Source organism: Mercenaria mercenaria, chromosome 9, assembly GCF_021730395.1.
Source record: "Mercenaria mercenaria strain notata chromosome 9, MADL_Memer_1, whole genome shotgun sequence".
In the NCBI taxonomy this organism is placed as follows: domain Eukaryota; kingdom Metazoa; phylum Mollusca; class Bivalvia; order Venerida; family Veneridae; genus Mercenaria; species Mercenaria mercenaria.
In genome coordinates this window covers 27,269,730-27,288,679 of record NC_069369.1, presented here as the reverse complement: position 1 = coordinate 27,288,679, position 18,950 = coordinate 27,269,730, and the positions used below count along the sequence as shown (strand labels likewise).

The window sequence follows — 18,950 nt, the reverse complement described above, 5'->3', positions numbered from 1 at the left end:
TTCATCAAACTTGGGTCAAATGATCACCTCATCAAGAACTCATGAGTCAGCCATGTCAACTCAAGGTCAAGGTCACAACTGAAGGTCAAAGGTTACAGCTCTGTATCTCCTAAACCCCTTAAAGGATTTTCATGAAACTTGGGTCAAATGATCACCTCATCAAGACGTTGTGCAGAATTCATGAGTCAGCCATGTCAGTTCAAGGTCAAGGTCACAGCTAAAATCTAAGGTTTACCCTTTCACTATCCATAGCAGTGGCGGGGGATTTAGCTGTCGTCCAGACTGCCTAGTTACAAATGGCTTTAAAATGTTATAAATGTGTCCTAAAAATAGTAGTCGTAATACTACATATAACTGTATATTTCAGGGCGTTTAACGTGGCTGGTGTACATAATAGGTTCAGTGATAGGTGGTCGTGTAGCATTTGCTAGTACAGATGAACATGATGCCATGGATGGAGAACTAGTGTGCAGGTCTGACACCATTTGCTTCTGTCTCTATATATGCATTCTTAAAACCAGACAGCTATATTCAAATGGCCACTTTTCAGAATCTAGGTACCCCTTAACAGGCTCAGATAAGCAGCCATTGACCATGTACATGCTAGCTATTCGGCTTCCAAGATTATATTTGGCAATATTGTAACAAAGTCTGGAATGGAAAGTTTCTAAAATATTCATCAGCTGCATGTACTAATTAAGTGCATTTAACATTTGTTAAGAAATTCACATTTGAAAATATAAATTGATATGGCAGGGCTGAGCACGAAACTACTGTATCTTGGTCTTTATTTATTTCAGTAGTTTTGCGCTCAGCCGATGCATGATTGAACAAGTTTATTTATTTAAACAAAACCTGCAAGTTTTAAGCTGCTAGACTGAATTACTTTAGAAAAGGATGTTCTACCTGTCTTACACAATAAATGAGCCGTGCCATGAGAAAACCAACATAGTGGCTTTGCGATCAGCATGGATCCAGACCAGCCTGCGCATCCGCGCAGTCTGGTCAGGATCCATGCTGTTCGCTTTCGAAGCCTACTGCAATTAGAGAAACCGTTAGCGAACAGCATGGATCCTGACCAGACTGCGCGGATGCGCAGGCTGGTCTGGATCCATGCTGGTCGCAAACCCACTATGTTGATTTTCTCATGGCACGGCTCAAATATGAAATTATTGCTTTATTTCAGGGTTTTACAGCTTATGAATTTAACAGATTCACGGCTGTCACAGAGTGGATGTGAGAAGTTGGACCTTGCTATTCTTAGCTTCTTTGAACAATTTAAGAAGATATATGTTGGTGATCAGGTTCAGAAATCATCAAAGGTTGGTCTCCCTTTACATAAAGATTGTAACTACTTTTAATGCTCAAGAAAGTTTTTAATTGCAAAGATGGCAATTATTTAGAAAGGAATAAGTAAATAAAAATGGTATACATTTGTATTAAAGAATATAAATTATCCTTTTTACAAAGGGTTTAATTGCATATAATTCCTATTAGACTAACCAGAGATGTTTTTCCAAGAACTTGGGTGTTAGAAGTTTTCAGCTGTAGACTACCGACATAGCTAGTTAAGGTTTAAGAAATGTAACTACAGTACTGATGTGCATTAGTTCAAATTGAATGCCGTACTTTTGTTCAGTGTAATGATTTGACCAAAATTGGACCTAGAAAAAACATCTGCTTAATTTTGATATCCAACATGCTTCCATGTGCCATTTTATTAGATGAATAAACTTGATTCCTCTGATATAACCTAAATGTTGTTGAAAACATGGCACTGATCCCAGTTCTAGCTTAAATGCGTGGTGTTATGTTACAGGTGTACAGACGTCTTTCAGAAGTTCTTGGATTAAATGATGAATCCATGGTACTAAGTGTGTTCATTGGTAAAATGTAAGTTAGCTATCCACTGTTAGTTAATAATTCATGTATAAAATTTCTAAGCATAGAGCAAGATTTCTAAAGAAGTTTCATAAGGAAATTACTAGATCTACTTTTTGTCTGAAGATATGACAGAAAAATCAAATACAAACTAAGAAAATTCAGATTCCTGGAAGAGTTGAACGTTTTATGGAATCAGAAATTTTGATCAGACTTGGTTAACAGTTTCACCATCTCTTATAAAACTTGAATTATGGTCATTTAAGTACAGTAAAACCTGTAAATGTAAGGACTGAGCTTGGTAGTGCTAGGGCTCAGCCATAAAGTCTACCCTGTTGACCCGGGCAGGTAAATTTGGAGTGCTTGAAGGCAAAAATAGTACTCAATTGCCTGTTGGGCATGTATTTAGGATATGAATGATTAAAAAGAACATCTCGGAAAATCATGTACTACTGATTTTGTTGCTATACTTCATTGCAATATCACATCAAATCACCATGTTACATTTAAGCAAACCAAAAATTGGGCTCATGCAAGTAAAAATATATGCGAAGTTACCCACAGTTGCTCTGCAGAGGTAAAGTCAAGCCCTGTTCTTGTCTTTTAGGATCATAGAAATCATTCAGTATTTCTAAAATAGAATACCACTTAAGCTTGTGTCAGGGGGCGTGAGGGGTGTTGCACATTTCAATATCTCTTGTGAACAGATTTAGTCAGAGCCTGCTATTATTGTTTGTTGCATTCTTTGCTTCCTAAGGATCTGCTCATAGATTTTATCATTTATATACATGTAGACTTCATTCACCGGTTTCCCATTTGGTTCTTGGACAACTTGTGTATAAAAAAAATGGAGTCACTGTATCACCCTTGAAATGATCCTTAACTCATAGCCTGCTAAATTTCTAAAATGGACTGGTCTATTATTCTATTTAGGAAATACTATTTATTATCCGAAGGGGTGTTCCCTGAAAATTTACTGACTGAATAGCGAACAGTGCAGACCATGATCAGCCTGCACATCTTGGTCTGCACTGGCCGCAAAGGCAGAATCACTTGCCGCCAACAGGCTAAAGGTTACCAGAGACTAATAGGGTCTGAACACTTCATTTTGCTGTATCTTTGTGATTTTAGCAAGCAAAAAAGTTTTTATTCTATACCTGATGTTTTATTTTTAGCCCACCATCATCAGATGGTGGGCTATTAAAATCACTCTGCGTCCGTGGTCCGTCCGTCCGTCATTCCGTCCGTCCGTCCGTTAACAATTTCTCGTTATCGCATCTCCTCAGAAACTACTGGGGGGATTTTGACCAAACTTTGTCAGAATGATGTATTGGTACCCTAGTTGTGTCCCCCGGAAAATCAGACTGGTTCAACAATTTATGAGTGAGTTATGGCCCTTTGTTTATTTCTATAATTTACATAGATTTTATATAGGGAAAAACTTTGAAAACCTTCTTGTCCAAAACCACAGAGCCTAGGGCTTTGATATTTGGTATGAAGCATTATCTAGTGGTCCTCTACCAAGATGATTCAAATTATTTCTCTGGGGTCAAATATGGCCCCGCCCTGGGGGTCACATGGTTTATATAGACTTATATAGGGAAAAACTTTGAAAAACCTCTTGTCCAAAACCACAGGGCCTAGGGCTTTGATATTTTGTATGTGACATCATCTAGTGGTCTTCAACTAAGATCGTTCAAATTATACCCCTAGGGTCAGTTATGGCCCCACCCTGGGGGTCATATGGTTTACATAGACTTATATAGGGAAACACTTTGAAAATCTTCTTGTCCAAACCACAAAGCCTAGGGCTTTGATACTTGTAATGTAGCATCATCTAGTGGTTCTCTACCAAGTTTGTTCAAATTATCCCCCTAGGGTCAAATATGGCCCCGCCCCGTGGGTCACATGGTTCATATAGACTTATATAGGGAAAAGCTTTTAAAATCTTCTTGACAATAACTACAACATTCAAATTTGGACCACATGTATATTGTTGAGTGGCAAGATGAACCTTGACATGAGTTGACCTTGATTTTGACCTAGTGACCTACTTTCACATTTCTGTAGCTACAACCTTCAAATTTGGACCACATGCATAGTTTTGTGCACTTGAAAAAACTTTGACCTTGATTTTGACCTAGTGACCTACTTTCACATTTTTGAAGGTACAGGTATCAAATTTGGACCATATGCATAGTTCCGTGTTTCAAAATGAAATTTGACATTGATTTTGACCTAGTGACCTACTTTCACATTTTTGAAGGTACAGTCTTCAAATTTGGACCACATGCATAGTTTTGTGTTCCGAAATTAAATTTGACCTTGATTTTGACCCAGTGACCTACTTTCTCATTTCTCAAGCTACAGCCTTCAAATTTGGACCACATGCATGGTTTTATGTACCGAAACAAACTTTGACCTTTACATTGACCTAGTGACCTACTTTCACATTTTTGAAGGTACAAGCTTCAAATTTGGACCACATGCATAGTTCTGTATTCTGAAATAAAACTTGACCTTGATTTTGACCTAGTGACCTACTTTCACATTTCTCAAGCTACAGCCTTCAAATTTGGACCACATGCATATTTTTGTGTACGGAAATGAACTTTGACCTTAAGATTGACCTAGTGACCTACTTTCACATTTCTGTAGCTAGAGGCCTCAAATTTAGACCACTTGCATAGGATTGTGTACCGAAACAAACTTTGACCTTGACATTGACCTAGTGACCTACTTTCACATTTTTGAAGGTACAGGCTTCAGATTTGGACCACATGCATAGATTTGTGTTCTGAAGTGAAATTTGACCCTTGATTTTGACCTACTGACCTACTTACACATTTCTCAAGCTAAGCCTTCAAATTCGGACCACTTGCATAGTTTTGTGTACCGAATTAAACTTTGACCTTAAGATTGATCTAGTGACCTACTTTCACATTTCTCGAGCTACAGCTTTCGAGTTTGGACCACATGCACAGTGTTGTGTACGGAAATGAAATTTGACCTTGAGCTAGTCAGTAAGTCTTGAAATTTGGAACACTCAAAAATGGCACTTGGTGGGCGCCAAGATCACTCTGTGATCTCTTGTTTTGTAAATAAAATGTGAAACCAAAAATTTTTAGTCGTGTTTGGTGCCATAACATGTAATGTAGTAATGTATTGGTGTAACCTATATCAGCAAATCATACAGTGGGAATAATACCATGCAGCAGTTTACACTGGAAAATGGAACTTGTGGTGTTTTGGGCTAGGTGATCTCTGTTCATAGTTTGTATTGTTGAGTACAGCTTTGGCCTTACAGTTTATGTTTGTAGAGTTCTCTTTTGTTTCATTTTCACATTATCTGTACCTTTATCAAGATTGAAAAAAGTAGATATTGTGTGCCAAGTTCAAAACTGTTGTATCATGTTCTTTACTTACAGTTACAATAGTTTCGTGCTCAGCCCTCGATATATACTTTAGCTGGATTGTGTGTCCCAATGATATATTATACAATTTGTTTTTTCTTTGCAGAATAACCAATTTGAAGTTTTGGGGCCGAAGTGAACAGATTATATCAAAAACTTTGCAGTTACTGAGTGACTTGTCTGTGGGTTATAGCAGTGTTAGAAAACTAGTCAAGTTAGAGGCAGTTCAGTTCATGCTCAACAATCATACAGTAAGTTGGTTATTGCAGGGATTGAAAACTGGTGGAGTTAGAAGCTTTTCAGTTAATGTTCAACAGGCATTCAATAAGTAGGTTATAGCAGCTTGAAGAAATTAGCTTTTTCAATTCATGCGCAACAAATATACAGAAAGGTAACATGACTTAAACAGGTTTTGAAAGAGCAGGGCATATTATGTGAAAACCAGCACCGGGCGGTCGGCATCCAAAAGCATGTCCGCACTCTTTAAGTCGAACAGTTTTCATCTGATCTTCACCAAACTTGCTGACAATGTTTGTGGGCATAATATCTCGGCTAAGTTCGATAACCAGCCAAATCGCCCCAGACACTCTTGGCCACGTTCGATGACGGCCGTATTTTTGACAGTCTGCCACTCTTGTTATGATTGGTTACAAAACCGAAATTATTCAAGAAATTATGTGCAAAATTTGGAAAGTTAACTAACTTGAGGACAACAAGCTTATCTTCAGTATTTTAATACACTCATTAAGTTGTAAACATTACTTTGTTTACTATAGAGCAATCATTTCCCATTCCTTGGCATCAACGCTGGAAACAGTCCAATGACGGACATGCGATGTAGAACTACATTTTATATTGCCCTTGGCAGACTGTTGATGGTTGACCTCGGGGAGGATGAGGAAAGATTTGAACAGTTCATGATGCCTTTAGCAGGTATGTTGGCAAGATAGAATACAAATTTGAAGCCTTTAGCAGGTAATAGTACACGTGGTCTGTGAAGTATATGCAAAAATAAAAAAAAAAACTGAAAAATAGTATCATGGCTTGCTTGGGTTACAAAACAAAAACCAAAAAACCGGTCATGAAAGAATGCATATTTTGTTTCCAGCAAGCACAAGAAGATTCAGCATTTTAGTAACATTGTTTGTAAAATCAGTTTTAACAATTATTGTCTAAATAAATAAGCGCCTGTCTGTACTGACAGTACATACCTAATTTTGAAAATGTAGATTTTTAATGAACTAAAATTCACAGTGAAAACCAAGTTACAGACAAGAGAGTGAAGTTAAAATCTTTATTGAAAAACTAATTCTGTTTTGTTTTCAGTGTTTGATAAAGTGAACAATATGCTTGCCAATGCAGATACACCAATCAAAGTTGAAGAAGCTAAAGTAAGTGTTTATTTCTTAAATACCTAATAATGAAGCATTCTTAGAATTCTTAATATGTAATTTTCATTCCTTATCCAACACCATTCTGTTTTTTTGCAGACATTTGAGCTCACTGTTTTTAAACATGTGTACATAAAAAAGTTGGCACATAATTTCCTGATTTTGGTGGTCATTTTGTCAGAATAGATATCAGAGTAAAAAAAATGATTGATTTCAGATCTAAAAGATGAAAACTTGTAAAGTGCAAGTTGTTCTGTTTTTCAGAGATCTCTAATTGGTTTAGCACGGGATCTGCGGGGAGTAGCATTTGCATTTAACACAAAGACAAGTTATATGCTGTTATTTGATTGGCTGTATCCAAACTACACGCCTGTTTTACATCGTGCAATAGAAATCTGGTATAATGAACCTAGTGTAACCACGCCTGTACTTAAGCTCATGGCAGAGCTGGCTCAGAGTAGGTAAGAATGCTATTATCTGAGAAATGTGACTATAGGGAAATACCCTCACTTGAGCATAGATGGTGCAAGCACCAGGAAACTAGGGAGGACTCGAGACATCTAGGTGGTTCCAGGCTGTTTTTCTTGTATGTCGTATTCGGTATGTTAGCGTCATTCATAACTCAATAAGTTGAGCAATTGGTCATCCCCTTGGGATCTTGGCAGTCTTATTTACTGTAGTATTTATTGAAATAGTAGAATGGTAAAGGTCTCTTGACTTGAAAAAACTTCTTCCCGTGTCACAGATGATTCAGTACATATAATTTTATTTAGTGTAGTGAAGCTGTCAAGTTAAGCTTTGGAATGTTGGTGGCTTGTCATATAGTTACTTCCTCAATGTAAAAATTCATAACTTTTTAAGCATATAGTCCAAAATACAAATCAAAGTTGATGAAGTCACTGTTTTAAAATCCATTAATATAGCAGGTGAAAAAACTCCCATGATTCAAAGCCTCTGTACAGTGTCATAATTTTTGTGTTGTCGACATCAGTTTATCATTTCAAAAAGATATTTCTGCTTAAAACAAAAAGTACAGTCTTACTGTAGTGTCATAAGGTGGTTACAAAACCTGTTTATCTTAACCCTTATCATGCTTGGCACAACTGAATCTGCCTTTGCGACCAGTGTAGTCTGATCATGATCTGCACTGTTCGCCATTCAGTTAGTATCTTTTTGGTAAGCTCCCCTTTTAACAGTTAATGGTACTCTCCAAATTGAAAGATGGGCAAGTTCATTATAGAAATTTAGCAGGATAAGGGTTAAAAAGATGAAATAATTGTATTTTCAGAGCTCAGAGACTTCAGTTTGATGTCTCCTCGCCAAATGGCATCCTATTATTCAGGGAAGTTAGTAAAATGATTGTTAGTTATGGTGAGTATAACACAGTCTTTTCTGTTTTCTCTGATTTTTATTGGGCTTCCATTTAATGTTTTAGTGATGGAAGTATGTCACAAGTCTTATTTATTAGAGTTTTTTTTGTTTTTCTCTCCAATTTTTTATTGGCTTGCATTATAAATCCAGATACAGATAGCATTGTCTTTATAATGGAAGGCTGTCCCTTATATTCAGGGCTGATTGGATTGTTCAAAAGGGTCTGGAGGGTGTAAATTTAGATCTCTAGCAACTTACAGGTATATTTTCCTTGTTGATTAACTGAATACAATAAATCTTAAGGTTATTCATGCTCAGCCTCTAATGGAAGTTTTTAGTTACTTTTAGACAGCAGGTTAATACTGGTGAGAAATTGAGGAACACTTGTTAGTTGAACTGACGGAAATTCTGTTTAAAATGGCACCAAACAAACATTATTCAGGCATTGCAAGTGCTTTCTGTTAAATACTCTATTAAGAAATTTGGCATTACTGAAAGTTACTGTTTCTCTTTTAGTATGTTCTTCTTGTTAAGTGTATCCAAAACATTAAAAAAACAGCGATATTTCATTGGGTTTCAGAAACCCCTAAACATGTACTTGGAAAAAGACAAGTACATGCAAAACTCTTCATTACAGTATTATGAGACTGTTGACATCAAGTAAATGACTACCTGTGCTTAATTAAATTCAGATAAAATGTATTGCAATATTGGTTTGATTAATAAAGAAATTCTCTTTTCAGGGTCCAGAATTTTAACACTTGGTGAAATCCCCAAAGATCGAATATATCCAATGAAATATCCTTTTTGTATATAGCTTTACTTGGTGTAAAATAATACCATTCCCATTATTTTGGAGAGAATGATATACAAGCATTTAATGATTTTGCTTCTTGTCAAAGGGAGAGAATGTATTTACATGATGGGAACGGTTGGTCTGGTTTACATATACTGCAAATAGTAAAGGCCATTTATGGCCAAAAATTCCAAATAAAGGAAAAAACTCGCAAAGAATTGAATTTTTGTGTAAGTATTATACAAGATGTATGCAACAACATATAAAAAGTATAGAAAAGTATCATTATGCAAAATGTCTATTTTTGGGGTTAAAATGTTTAAAATATTAATGAAACTGCGGATTTCTGGAATCGGCTTATAACAACAGATTTATGCATCTAACGAGGTCCAACTTTGGCACAACATTAGATTACTATATTGTGCAAAATGTAAACTAATTAGAAATTTAGAAGAAAACAAAATGGCGTCCTAAATCCAATATGGCCGCCATAAAAACGACATTTAAACCAGAATTGTCGTCGATTTTATGTCCAATTGTCTCATATCATTGCTTTTACATATAATAAGCTGGTTATTGTTAGTTACAGTATGCAGTTTACCTAAGATGGAAAACATTCTGCCAGCAGATTCAATATGGGGCAATAGTGAAGTACAGAGACAAAATTGCCGAGTCATTCGGCAGTAGAAATTGTCGTAAAGCAGCAATAACTTCCTTTTTTATTAACAAAATATATGAGTATGGGTACTTTTCTGTCTTAGTAAGATCATTTCCCATATGATCATCATGGTTTTGAGGCAAAATTACATTAAAAAGTGTTTTCAGTTAATTTTTAGCTCGACTTTTCAAAGAATAGGGGAGCTATCCTACTCGCCCCGGCGTCGGCGTGAGCGTGAGTGCGAGCATCACACAAATGTTAAAGTTTGCGTACCATCCCAAATATTTTCAAAGTCCATTGAGATATTGCTTTCATATTTTGCATACTTGTTGACCATCATGACCCCAGTCTGTAAAAAGGAGGAGGCAACTCTATCAAGCATTTTGACTGAATTATGGCCCTTTTTCGACTTAGAATATCCTTATTGTAATGTTAAAGTTTGCGTACCATCCCAAATATTTTCAAAGTCCATTGAGATATTGCTTTCATATTTTGCATACTTGTTTACCATTATGACCCCAGTCTGTAAACAGGAGGAGGCAACTCTATCAAGCATTTTTACTGAATAATGGCCCCTTTTCGACTTAGAATATGCTTATTGTAATGTGAAAATTTGCGTACCACCCCAAATATTTTCAAAGTCCATTGAGATATTGCTTTCATATTTTGCATACTTATTTACCATCATGGCCCCAGTCTATAAAAAGGAGGAGGCAACTCTGTCAAGCATTTTGACTCAATTATGGCCCCTTTTCGGCTAAGAATATGCTTTTTGTAATGTTAAAGTTTTACTCATAGCTTATATTTTACTATCAAGCACTGAGAATAGTCGAGCGTGCTGTTCACTGACAGCTCTTGTCTATTTCATTAAATAGGAAAATGGCACGAAAAATATGGTAGATACAAATAGTCCTCAGCCTTTTTCTTCCCTTTTTTTGCTCTGTAGAGCTATTTTCCTTATATTTTGCAATTATATATTTCTGAAATGACATGAAAGATCTATATTGTATGCTTGACATGTACGTAGCATTTTCACAATGAAATAATAACATGACAGAATTTGTCATGGAAACTTATATCATACACCACCACTACAATCTGGGGTCTCATTTTCAGCTATTTTTGCAATTTGTGTGTTTGACTGAAAATATTTTTCTTGCATCAAACATAACCCCCGCTTTTCTTTTGATTTATATTCAGCACTGATAACATTCTTCAATAAATTGTAAGTTACAGACATTCTAAATTGGTCCTGATGATGTCATTCTGTATCCACACATCAATGATTCATCTTATAATTTATCCCAGTACCTTGAAGAAAGAGCTGTTGCAGCTACACTGTCAGGGCAGATAAATTATATAAAAAAGACGTTTGAGACTAAAGAAGAGTTGCAGTATTGTAACTAGGTTTCGAGCGTTAAGGCCAGCGCATAGAAATTAAACCTTTACGGGACAGACGATAGAAAATGTCGGATCATCGGAAATCTGAGACAGAGACGTTTGGTTTGGTAATCGTGTGAGTCAGTAAGGGAACAAGGTTTAACGTTATCGGTGAAGTACAGCCAAGGCATTGGGGTCATTTTAGTGCTATATTTTATAGCATATAAGCGCTGAACATCCAGGAGTTAGGGCAATCATACTGTGTTGCAGCTTCATATAAGAGAACACCGGCTGAACATCTATGCTAAAGGACACTCGTATGTTGTCGATTCAAAAACATTGGCGGACAGGGAAAAAAAAAAGGTTAAACACAGTATTCCCAGCCTATAGGAGTTTGAGCTGATTATCATTAGTTTAAGGTTGTTAGTTTGAAACATTGAGTGATTCGCCTGATCCCTGAAATCATTACAGGTATGAATCATTTAGGCGAGGTAGCCAGAGAAAAAAATATTTATTAGGTACTTATATGGTCTCATCAGCTCTACGTTTTAACATAGCACAGTCACCATAGCGATTGGACACATTACATTGTTCAAGATACTAAAGGCGTAAGCATTTTCCTGTGTCATATAACTGGTATCCTGATATTTACATATGCTATGTGGAAGTCTTGTTATGATATAGATTTCTATGCTATTGCAAATCGTACTTAGTAAAATGTATCAATTAATGTTTTTATGCCCCCGAAGGGAGGCATATAGTTTTTGAACCGTCTGTCGGTCTGTCAGTCTGTCGGTCTGTCCGCAATTTTCGTGTCCGGTCCATATCTTTGTCATCGATGGATGGATTTTCAAATAATTTGGCATGAATGTGAACCACAGTAAGACGACGTGCAGTGCGCAAGACCCAGGTCCGTAGCTCAAAGGTCAAGGTCACACTTAGATGTTAAAGGATAGTGCATTGATGGGCGTGTCCGGTCCATATCTTTGTCATCGATGGATGGATTTTCAAATAACTTGGCATGAATGTGTACCACAGTAAGACGACGTGCAGTGCGCAAGACCCGGGTCCGTAGCTCAAAGGTCAAGGTCACACTTAGACGTTAAAGGATAGTGCATTGATGGGCAGGTCCGGTCCATATCTTTGTCATTGATGGATGGATTTTCAAATAACTTGGCATAAATGTGTACCACAGTAAGACGACGTGTCATGCGCAAGACCCAGGTTCGTAGCTCAAAGGTCAAGGTCACACTTAGATGTTAAAGGATAGTGCATTGATGGGCGTGTCCGGTCCATATCTTTGTCATCGATGGATGGATTTTCAAATAACTTGGCATAAATGTGTACCACAGTAAGATGACGTGTCACATGCAAGACCCAGGTCCGTAGCTCAAAGGTCAAGGTCACACTTAGACATTAAAGATCATTTTTCATGATAGTGCATTGATGGGCATTGTCCGGTCCATATCTTTGTCATTCATGCATGGATTTTAAAATAACTATGCATGAATGTGTGACACAGTAAGATGATGTGTCGCGCGCAAGACCCAGCTCCATAGGTCAAAGGTCCTGAACTCTAACATCGGCCATAACTATTCATTCAAAGTGCCATCGGGGGCATGTGTCATCCTACGGAGACAGCTCTTGTTTAAGGTTATGACACACTTAATAGCTGTTCTTTTTTATTCTTTATAACATTCACATATTTCCAATGACTGCAGCGCACATCAGGACCTGTTTTAAATGTCTGTATATTTATAAGTAATATTTTCTTGCAGAATATTGTCAATACTGAATAAAATGAAAAAGAAAAGCAGGGTTCATGCTTGATGCAGAAAAATATTTTCAGTCAAACACATAAACTGCAAAATTAGCTAAACAATGAGATCCCAAATTGCAGTGGTTGTCTGAGTCTACATGACACATTCTGTAGTGTTATTATTTTATTATGAAAATGCAACCTACATGTCAAGCATAGATCTATCATTTGATTTCAGCAAATAATGCAAAGAAAATAAGGAAAATAGCTCTAAAGAGCCAAAAATGAGGACTATGTGAATCCGTCATTATACGACTACGATTTTTGACCATTTTCCTATTAAGTGTATGTATGCCTATAAGATCAACGTTTTCTCTAAGATTGTGCCAGTTTCATTTGAAATGTACAAACAACCTGAATATAAGGTTTTAGTTTATACTGGTCAACAATTTCTAATGTTTTATGGCAATTTCAGTAACATGTTACAACTCGTCAAATTTTGGCAAAAATAGCTGTCACAACATAATTTTCAATCAATTATCATAACTATAGCCTACTTTTGCCCTGTGGTGCCATTTTGTACATGATCTGCTACACTGTCGGGGCAAATTACACATTTAAACTGTAAAATATGTTCAACTGTACCTCTAACTACTAGAAATTAGCAATTGTTAGTATACCGAAATGCAGTTTTGAGAAAAAATACTGTGCATACACACAAATATATTGAAAATGTGGTCTTCTTGTGTTTATCAATATTTAAAGCAAAATTGCAATAAATTTGTCGTCTTCTATCAAATTCTAGTCAAAGTAGACCTTTCCAATCCTCATCTGACCAGATTTCAATGTTCCCTTGTATGTTACAGTAGACTAAATAGCTGTTCTTCGTTATAAATATATATATATAATTGTCATATTTCCAATGGCTGCAGCACACATCAGGACCTACTTTAAATGTCTATATCTTACATTCTCTTGACGAACATTGTCAGTGCTGAATAAAAATCAGAAAAAAATGGGGGTCATGTTTGATGCAAGAAAAATATTTTCAGTCAAACCATTTTTAGCGCCATTTCTTTATTCGGGGTCTGTATTGTCTAAATGACCCTATGGCGGCCATTTTGGAATTGAGAAGCCATCTTGAATTTGTTTAAGACTGAAGTTTGTGTGTTTTGAAATAAAATGTATGTATCTTCTATGATTCTGGTCATTTTTCACACTATTTGAACTTTGTGACATGCTTAAACGGTTTTCCTGTGTAATGAGATTTAATGGTGGCCATCTTGGATTTTGGCGGCCATCTTGGATTTTTAGCTCACCTGTCACAAAGTGACAAGGTGAGCTTTTGTGATCGCGCAGTGTCCGTCGTCCGTGCGTGCGTGCGTCCGTAAACTTTTTGCTTGTGACCACTCTAGAGGTCACATTTTTCATGGGATCTTTATGAAAATTGGTCAGAATGTTCATCTTGATGATATCTAGGTCAAGTTCGAAACTGGGTCACGTGCGGTCAAAAACTAGGTCAGTAGGTCTAAAAATAGAAAAACCTTGTGACCACTCTAGAGGTCACATTTTTCATGCGATCTTCATGAAAGTTGGTCAGAATGTTCATCTTGATGATATCTAGGTCAAGTTCGAAACTGGGTCACGTGCCTTCAAAAACTAGGTCAGTAGATCTAAAAAAAGAAAAAAATTGTGACCACTCTAGAGGTCACATTTTTCATGGGATCTTCATGAAAGTTGGTCAGAATGTTCATCTCGATGATATCTAGGTCAGGTTCGAAACTGGGTCACGTGCGGTCAAAAACTAGGTCAGTAGGTCTAAAAATAGAAAAACCTTGTGACCACTCTAGAGGTCACATTTTTCATGGGATCTTCATGAAAGTTGGTCAGAATGTTCATCTTGATGATATCTAGGTCAAGTTCGAAACTGGGTCACGTGCGGTCAAAAACTAGGTCAGTAGGTCTAAAAATAGAAAAACCTTGTCACCACTCTAGAGGTCACATTTTTCATGGGATCTTCATGAAAGTTGGTCAGAATGTTCATCTTGATGATATCTAGGTCAAGTTCGAAACTGGGTTACGTGCGGTCAAAAACTAGGTCAGTAGGTCTAAAAATAGAAAAACCTTGTGACCACTCTAGAGGTCACATTTTTCATGGGATCTTTATGAAAGTTGGTCAGAATGTTCATCTTGATGATATCTAGGTCAAGTTCGAAACTGGGTCACGTGCCTTCAAAAACTAGGTCAGTAGGTCTAAAAATAGAAAAACCTTGTGACCACTCTAGAGGTCACATTTTTCATGGGATCTTCATGAAAGTTGGTCAGAATGTTCATCTTGATGATATCTAGGTCAAGTTCGAAACTGGGTCACGTGCGGTCAAAAACTAGGTCAGTAGGCCTAAAAATAGAAAAACCTTGTGACCACTCTAGAGGTCACATTTTTCATGGGATCTTTATGAAAGTTGGTCAGAATGTTCATCTTGATGATATCTAGGTCAAGTTCGAAACTGGGTCACGTGCCTTCAAAAACTAGGTCAGTAGGTCTAAAAATAGAAAAACCTTGTGACCACTCTAGAGGTCACATTTTTCATGGGATCTTCATGAAAGTTGGTCAAAAACGATGTCATACTCAAAACTGGGTCATGTGGGAAGAGGTGAGCGATTCAGGACCATCATGGTCCTCTTGTTTTAAAATAGTCATGAGCTTAATTTTTTTGTGTTATAATTTTCTACTGCCATGCAAAATTTCGCTTTCTTAATAAAAATATTGACATCATTATGGACCGATTCCAGAAATTCAGTTTCTATCATATTTTTAACGTTTTACCCTGAAAAATGCATTTTGCACCATGATAACATTCTATACTTTTAGTATGCTGTTACATACATATTGTATAATGCTTACACCAAAAATCAATTCTTTGCGAGTTTTTTCCCCTTTTTTCATAAATGGCCTTTACTAAAATGCTATACTATAATGATAAAGAAAATGGAAGTGGTACCTGCTTGATAATCCCATGATATCTTATGTAAACTTTAAATCTTGGTAATTTGTATACGTGCTGTTAACAAAAACTTTTATTCTAATTTAAAACAGTTAAAAAAAATTAAACATATATGGTATATAGTTGGCATTATAATTTATATATATGCTAACTGTTGGGGAAGAAAGTAAGGTCTGTTATCAGTATTATTGGGCAATATTTACTTCCTTAACAATAAGCACATTAAAAGGTATATCAATATGTTTTTCAATGCTGAGAGCTGCATTGTGTGGTAACTATGTCAACTTTGGTGTGTTCCGTCTCTATGGTGATGATGCCCTTGACAATGCCTTGGCCATCTTTGTCAAGCTTCTGCTGTCTATTTCACAGACTGATTTACTGGTAAGTTTATGTAGAGGGGTTATGCCTTTGTACCTTGTACTAAATGAATAAAGTTTGTTTCATTACTTCTGTATTGGCCCAATTTAGTACAAGTGATGAGTACTTAACTTACTTAAACAAAGAACTTGGACAGTCCTCGAATGTCTTTGATATATTCATTAAGCAAAGATATCTAAACCACCGTCTCTGTGTTGCCTGCTTGTTTGAAATAATGTGTTATGGGGAGACATGATTGTATGAAAAACAATTTGGTTTTGACAATATCTCGAGAATGAGGACATCAAAAACAGTTTCTTCAAGTACAGTATTTACTTGCCATTCCTGCAGGGTTACCAAAAAACCCAGTCAGAACTACTATGCTCACTCGGGTGCCTCTGCAGCTGAGTAGTTAAGGTTGCTGACCAGATCACTTGTCCCTCACTGATGTTAGTTTGAGCCGCGAAGGGGATGCTGAATTCTTCATGTGAGAAAGCCATCCAGCTGGCTTACGGAAGTTCAGTGGTTCTACTTTGGTCCCCGCCTTCCTCAACCATCGAAAGCTAGGAAGTTGCCATATGACCTATAATTGTGTTAATGTGACATTAAACCCCCCCCCCCCCCCCCCCCCCAATAAAAAAAAAAAACTATACTGTCAAGTTTTTTTCAGGATCAGCCCAAACTCAGTTAGAATTACTGTACTCACTTTGTTTCAGGATTATCCAAAACTCAGTCAGAACTACTATGGTTTATTAGAAAGTCTAGCACAGGACCATATGACATTTATCAGCAATCTTGAACCTCAGGTGTTTCTCTATATACTGTCTACCATCTCAGAAGGACTCACTGCACTTGGTAAATATATAGAGGATATTTGTTTGTTTCAGTGAAATATCAATTTTATTTCACAAGTGAGCATCAAAAACTGATATTTTCACGAGTGGCGTAGCCACGAGTGAAAATGACTTTTTTTGGTGCTCACGAGTGAAATAAAATTGATATTTCATGGAAACAAACAAATTTTCTTTTTATTTCATGTGTAAAACTCTATTTTTGTTGCGTAATTTATAAAAATGTCGAAATGCGTCATCGTCATTATGGTCCCCGGTATTCATAACGCCCGGTATACAATTTGACTTCAATTGCGACGGAGGACCGGAACAAGTTCGGCAAAAACAGTGAAAATAAAAGTGATAATCTACTGTTTCAAAACTGTGGATTATCACTTTTATTTCACTGAGAAAACTCTATAATTCACTGGAAAACATAAAATAAAATCATATTTTACTTTTACCTTTCATTTACAACTTAGTTGAAGTATCTGTCTTTGATGCCTCCTCCAGATTGATATAGATTTAATGAATATTTCAGTTTCCGGGCAGGACTTTGCAGTACTAGTTAGAAGGTGGTTTTAATAGCCCAGTTTGTATTTGTTACATGGTTTCATTGGAATTTTGATCTTTTTAATCTTCCCAGTATGGTAATTTAGAGGATATATTTCTCAGGATATTGAATATACCTCAGCCAGACAACTTCTGAACATTAAAAATAGCTTTGTATTGTAAACCTTGAAATATACTTTGTTACATCTTTGGCTTTTGGAAAAGGACAATTTAAACTCTACCCTGCTAAATTTCTGAAATGGATTGGACCATCATCCAATTTGGGCAGTGCAATCTACTATTGAAATGGTTTTTCACTGAAAATTCTCTGACTGAATATCGAACAGTGCAGACCATATCAGCCTGCACATCTGTGCAGGCTGATTTTGGTCTGCACTGGTCACAGGGGCAAAATCACTTGCCGCCAGAAGGCTAAAGGTCAAATTAAGGTTTTGACATCCAAATGGAAGGTCATAGACTTGAATCTTGAGTGAGTCATTTATTCTTACTAAAGATTTCACAGACTGCAGTATGTCTTAATTCATCAGGCCACCACTTGATGCATGTGGGGAAGTTGTCTTTTGCAGCAAAGTAGTTACAAAGAAACTATGAACACTGGTCAAATAAACTGTTTGCCCACTGAAACTGAAGTACTGTTGAAAAATGGTGCTACACTGGGCAAAACTCAAAAACCACAGATTTGACCAATTGTTATTTCAGATACAATGGTGTGCACAGGTTGTTGTGCAACGCTTGACAACATCATTACTTACTTGTTCAAGAAATTGACAAGCAAGAAAAAGAAGAACTCTCCCAGTAGTATGCCGGACAGTGAAGCATTCCTTCGTATACTGGAGTTACATCCAGAAATACTGCAGCAGGTATAAAACCACTAATATATGATCATCCATTGGACAGTCTCGAGATGAAGGGAATGATTCCAAATAGATGCATGACTTTATTTTCATTGCAAGTTGTAAAATTTTCACTTTTATCATTAAGATAAGGATTAAGGATGTTTTTTGTTTTGTTTTTTGAGTTTACAAAAAAAAAAATCTTGTGTTTTAAGCAGAAAATAAACAAAAATATTGTTTGTTTGTTTGTTTAGATTTACCAGTAGTTCTTCTGATTGAAACTGTCAGAGCATGAAGTCCACCAAAAATACATAAATACAAAATAATGATTCAGCAGTGTGTAAAGTTCATCTGCCTTGGTTGAGATGTTTGTGCTCTGATGGTTTACTTATCAGAGTTGGCCTGTAGTTTTATGATTTAAAAGAAGGGTCTATCCTGCTTGTTGCACATGACAGTTTGTTTATTTATCAGAGAGGCTATCATTCAACAAGATTTAAGAGATCTTCTCATTTCTATTTGCAGAAAAATACTTCCCAGGTTCAACAAAACCTAACTGTTCGCAACCTTTTCTCATTGATTATATTTCAGATGTTACAAACTGTGTTAAACATTATCATGTTTGAAGATTGTCGCAACCAGTGGTCCATGTCACGGCCGTTGCTAGGTCTCATTCTACTCAATGAGGAGGTATGTACAAACAGGG

General features: G+C 36.5%; 1 protein-coding gene across 1 annotated transcript in view; it reads left to right on the top strand.

Moving 5' to 3' along the window:
- LOC123546778 (exportin-7-like) overlaps positions 1 to 18,950 on the top strand; it is a 72,040-nt gene that overhangs the window by 41,472 nt on the left and 11,618 nt on the right. The window contains exons 13-25 of the mRNA XM_053551088.1: positions 368 to 473; positions 1,187 to 1,322; positions 1,820 to 1,893; positions 5,401 to 5,545; positions 6,071 to 6,227; positions 6,621 to 6,685; positions 6,950 to 7,146; positions 7,974 to 8,056; positions 8,800 to 8,856; positions 15,878 to 16,035; positions 16,728 to 16,866; positions 18,114 to 18,274; positions 18,836 to 18,934. Of these exons, the coding sequence (XP_053407063.1) occupies positions 368 to 473; positions 1,187 to 1,322; positions 1,820 to 1,893; positions 5,401 to 5,545; positions 6,071 to 6,227; positions 6,621 to 6,685; positions 6,950 to 7,146; positions 7,974 to 8,056; positions 8,800 to 8,856; positions 15,878 to 16,035; positions 16,728 to 16,866; positions 18,114 to 18,274; positions 18,836 to 18,934 (1,577 nt within the window). The remainder of the gene's footprint in view (positions 1 to 367; positions 474 to 1,186; positions 1,323 to 1,819; positions 1,894 to 5,400; positions 5,546 to 6,070; positions 6,228 to 6,620; positions 6,686 to 6,949; positions 7,147 to 7,973; positions 8,057 to 8,799; positions 8,857 to 15,877; positions 16,036 to 16,727; positions 16,867 to 18,113; positions 18,275 to 18,835; positions 18,935 to 18,950) is intronic.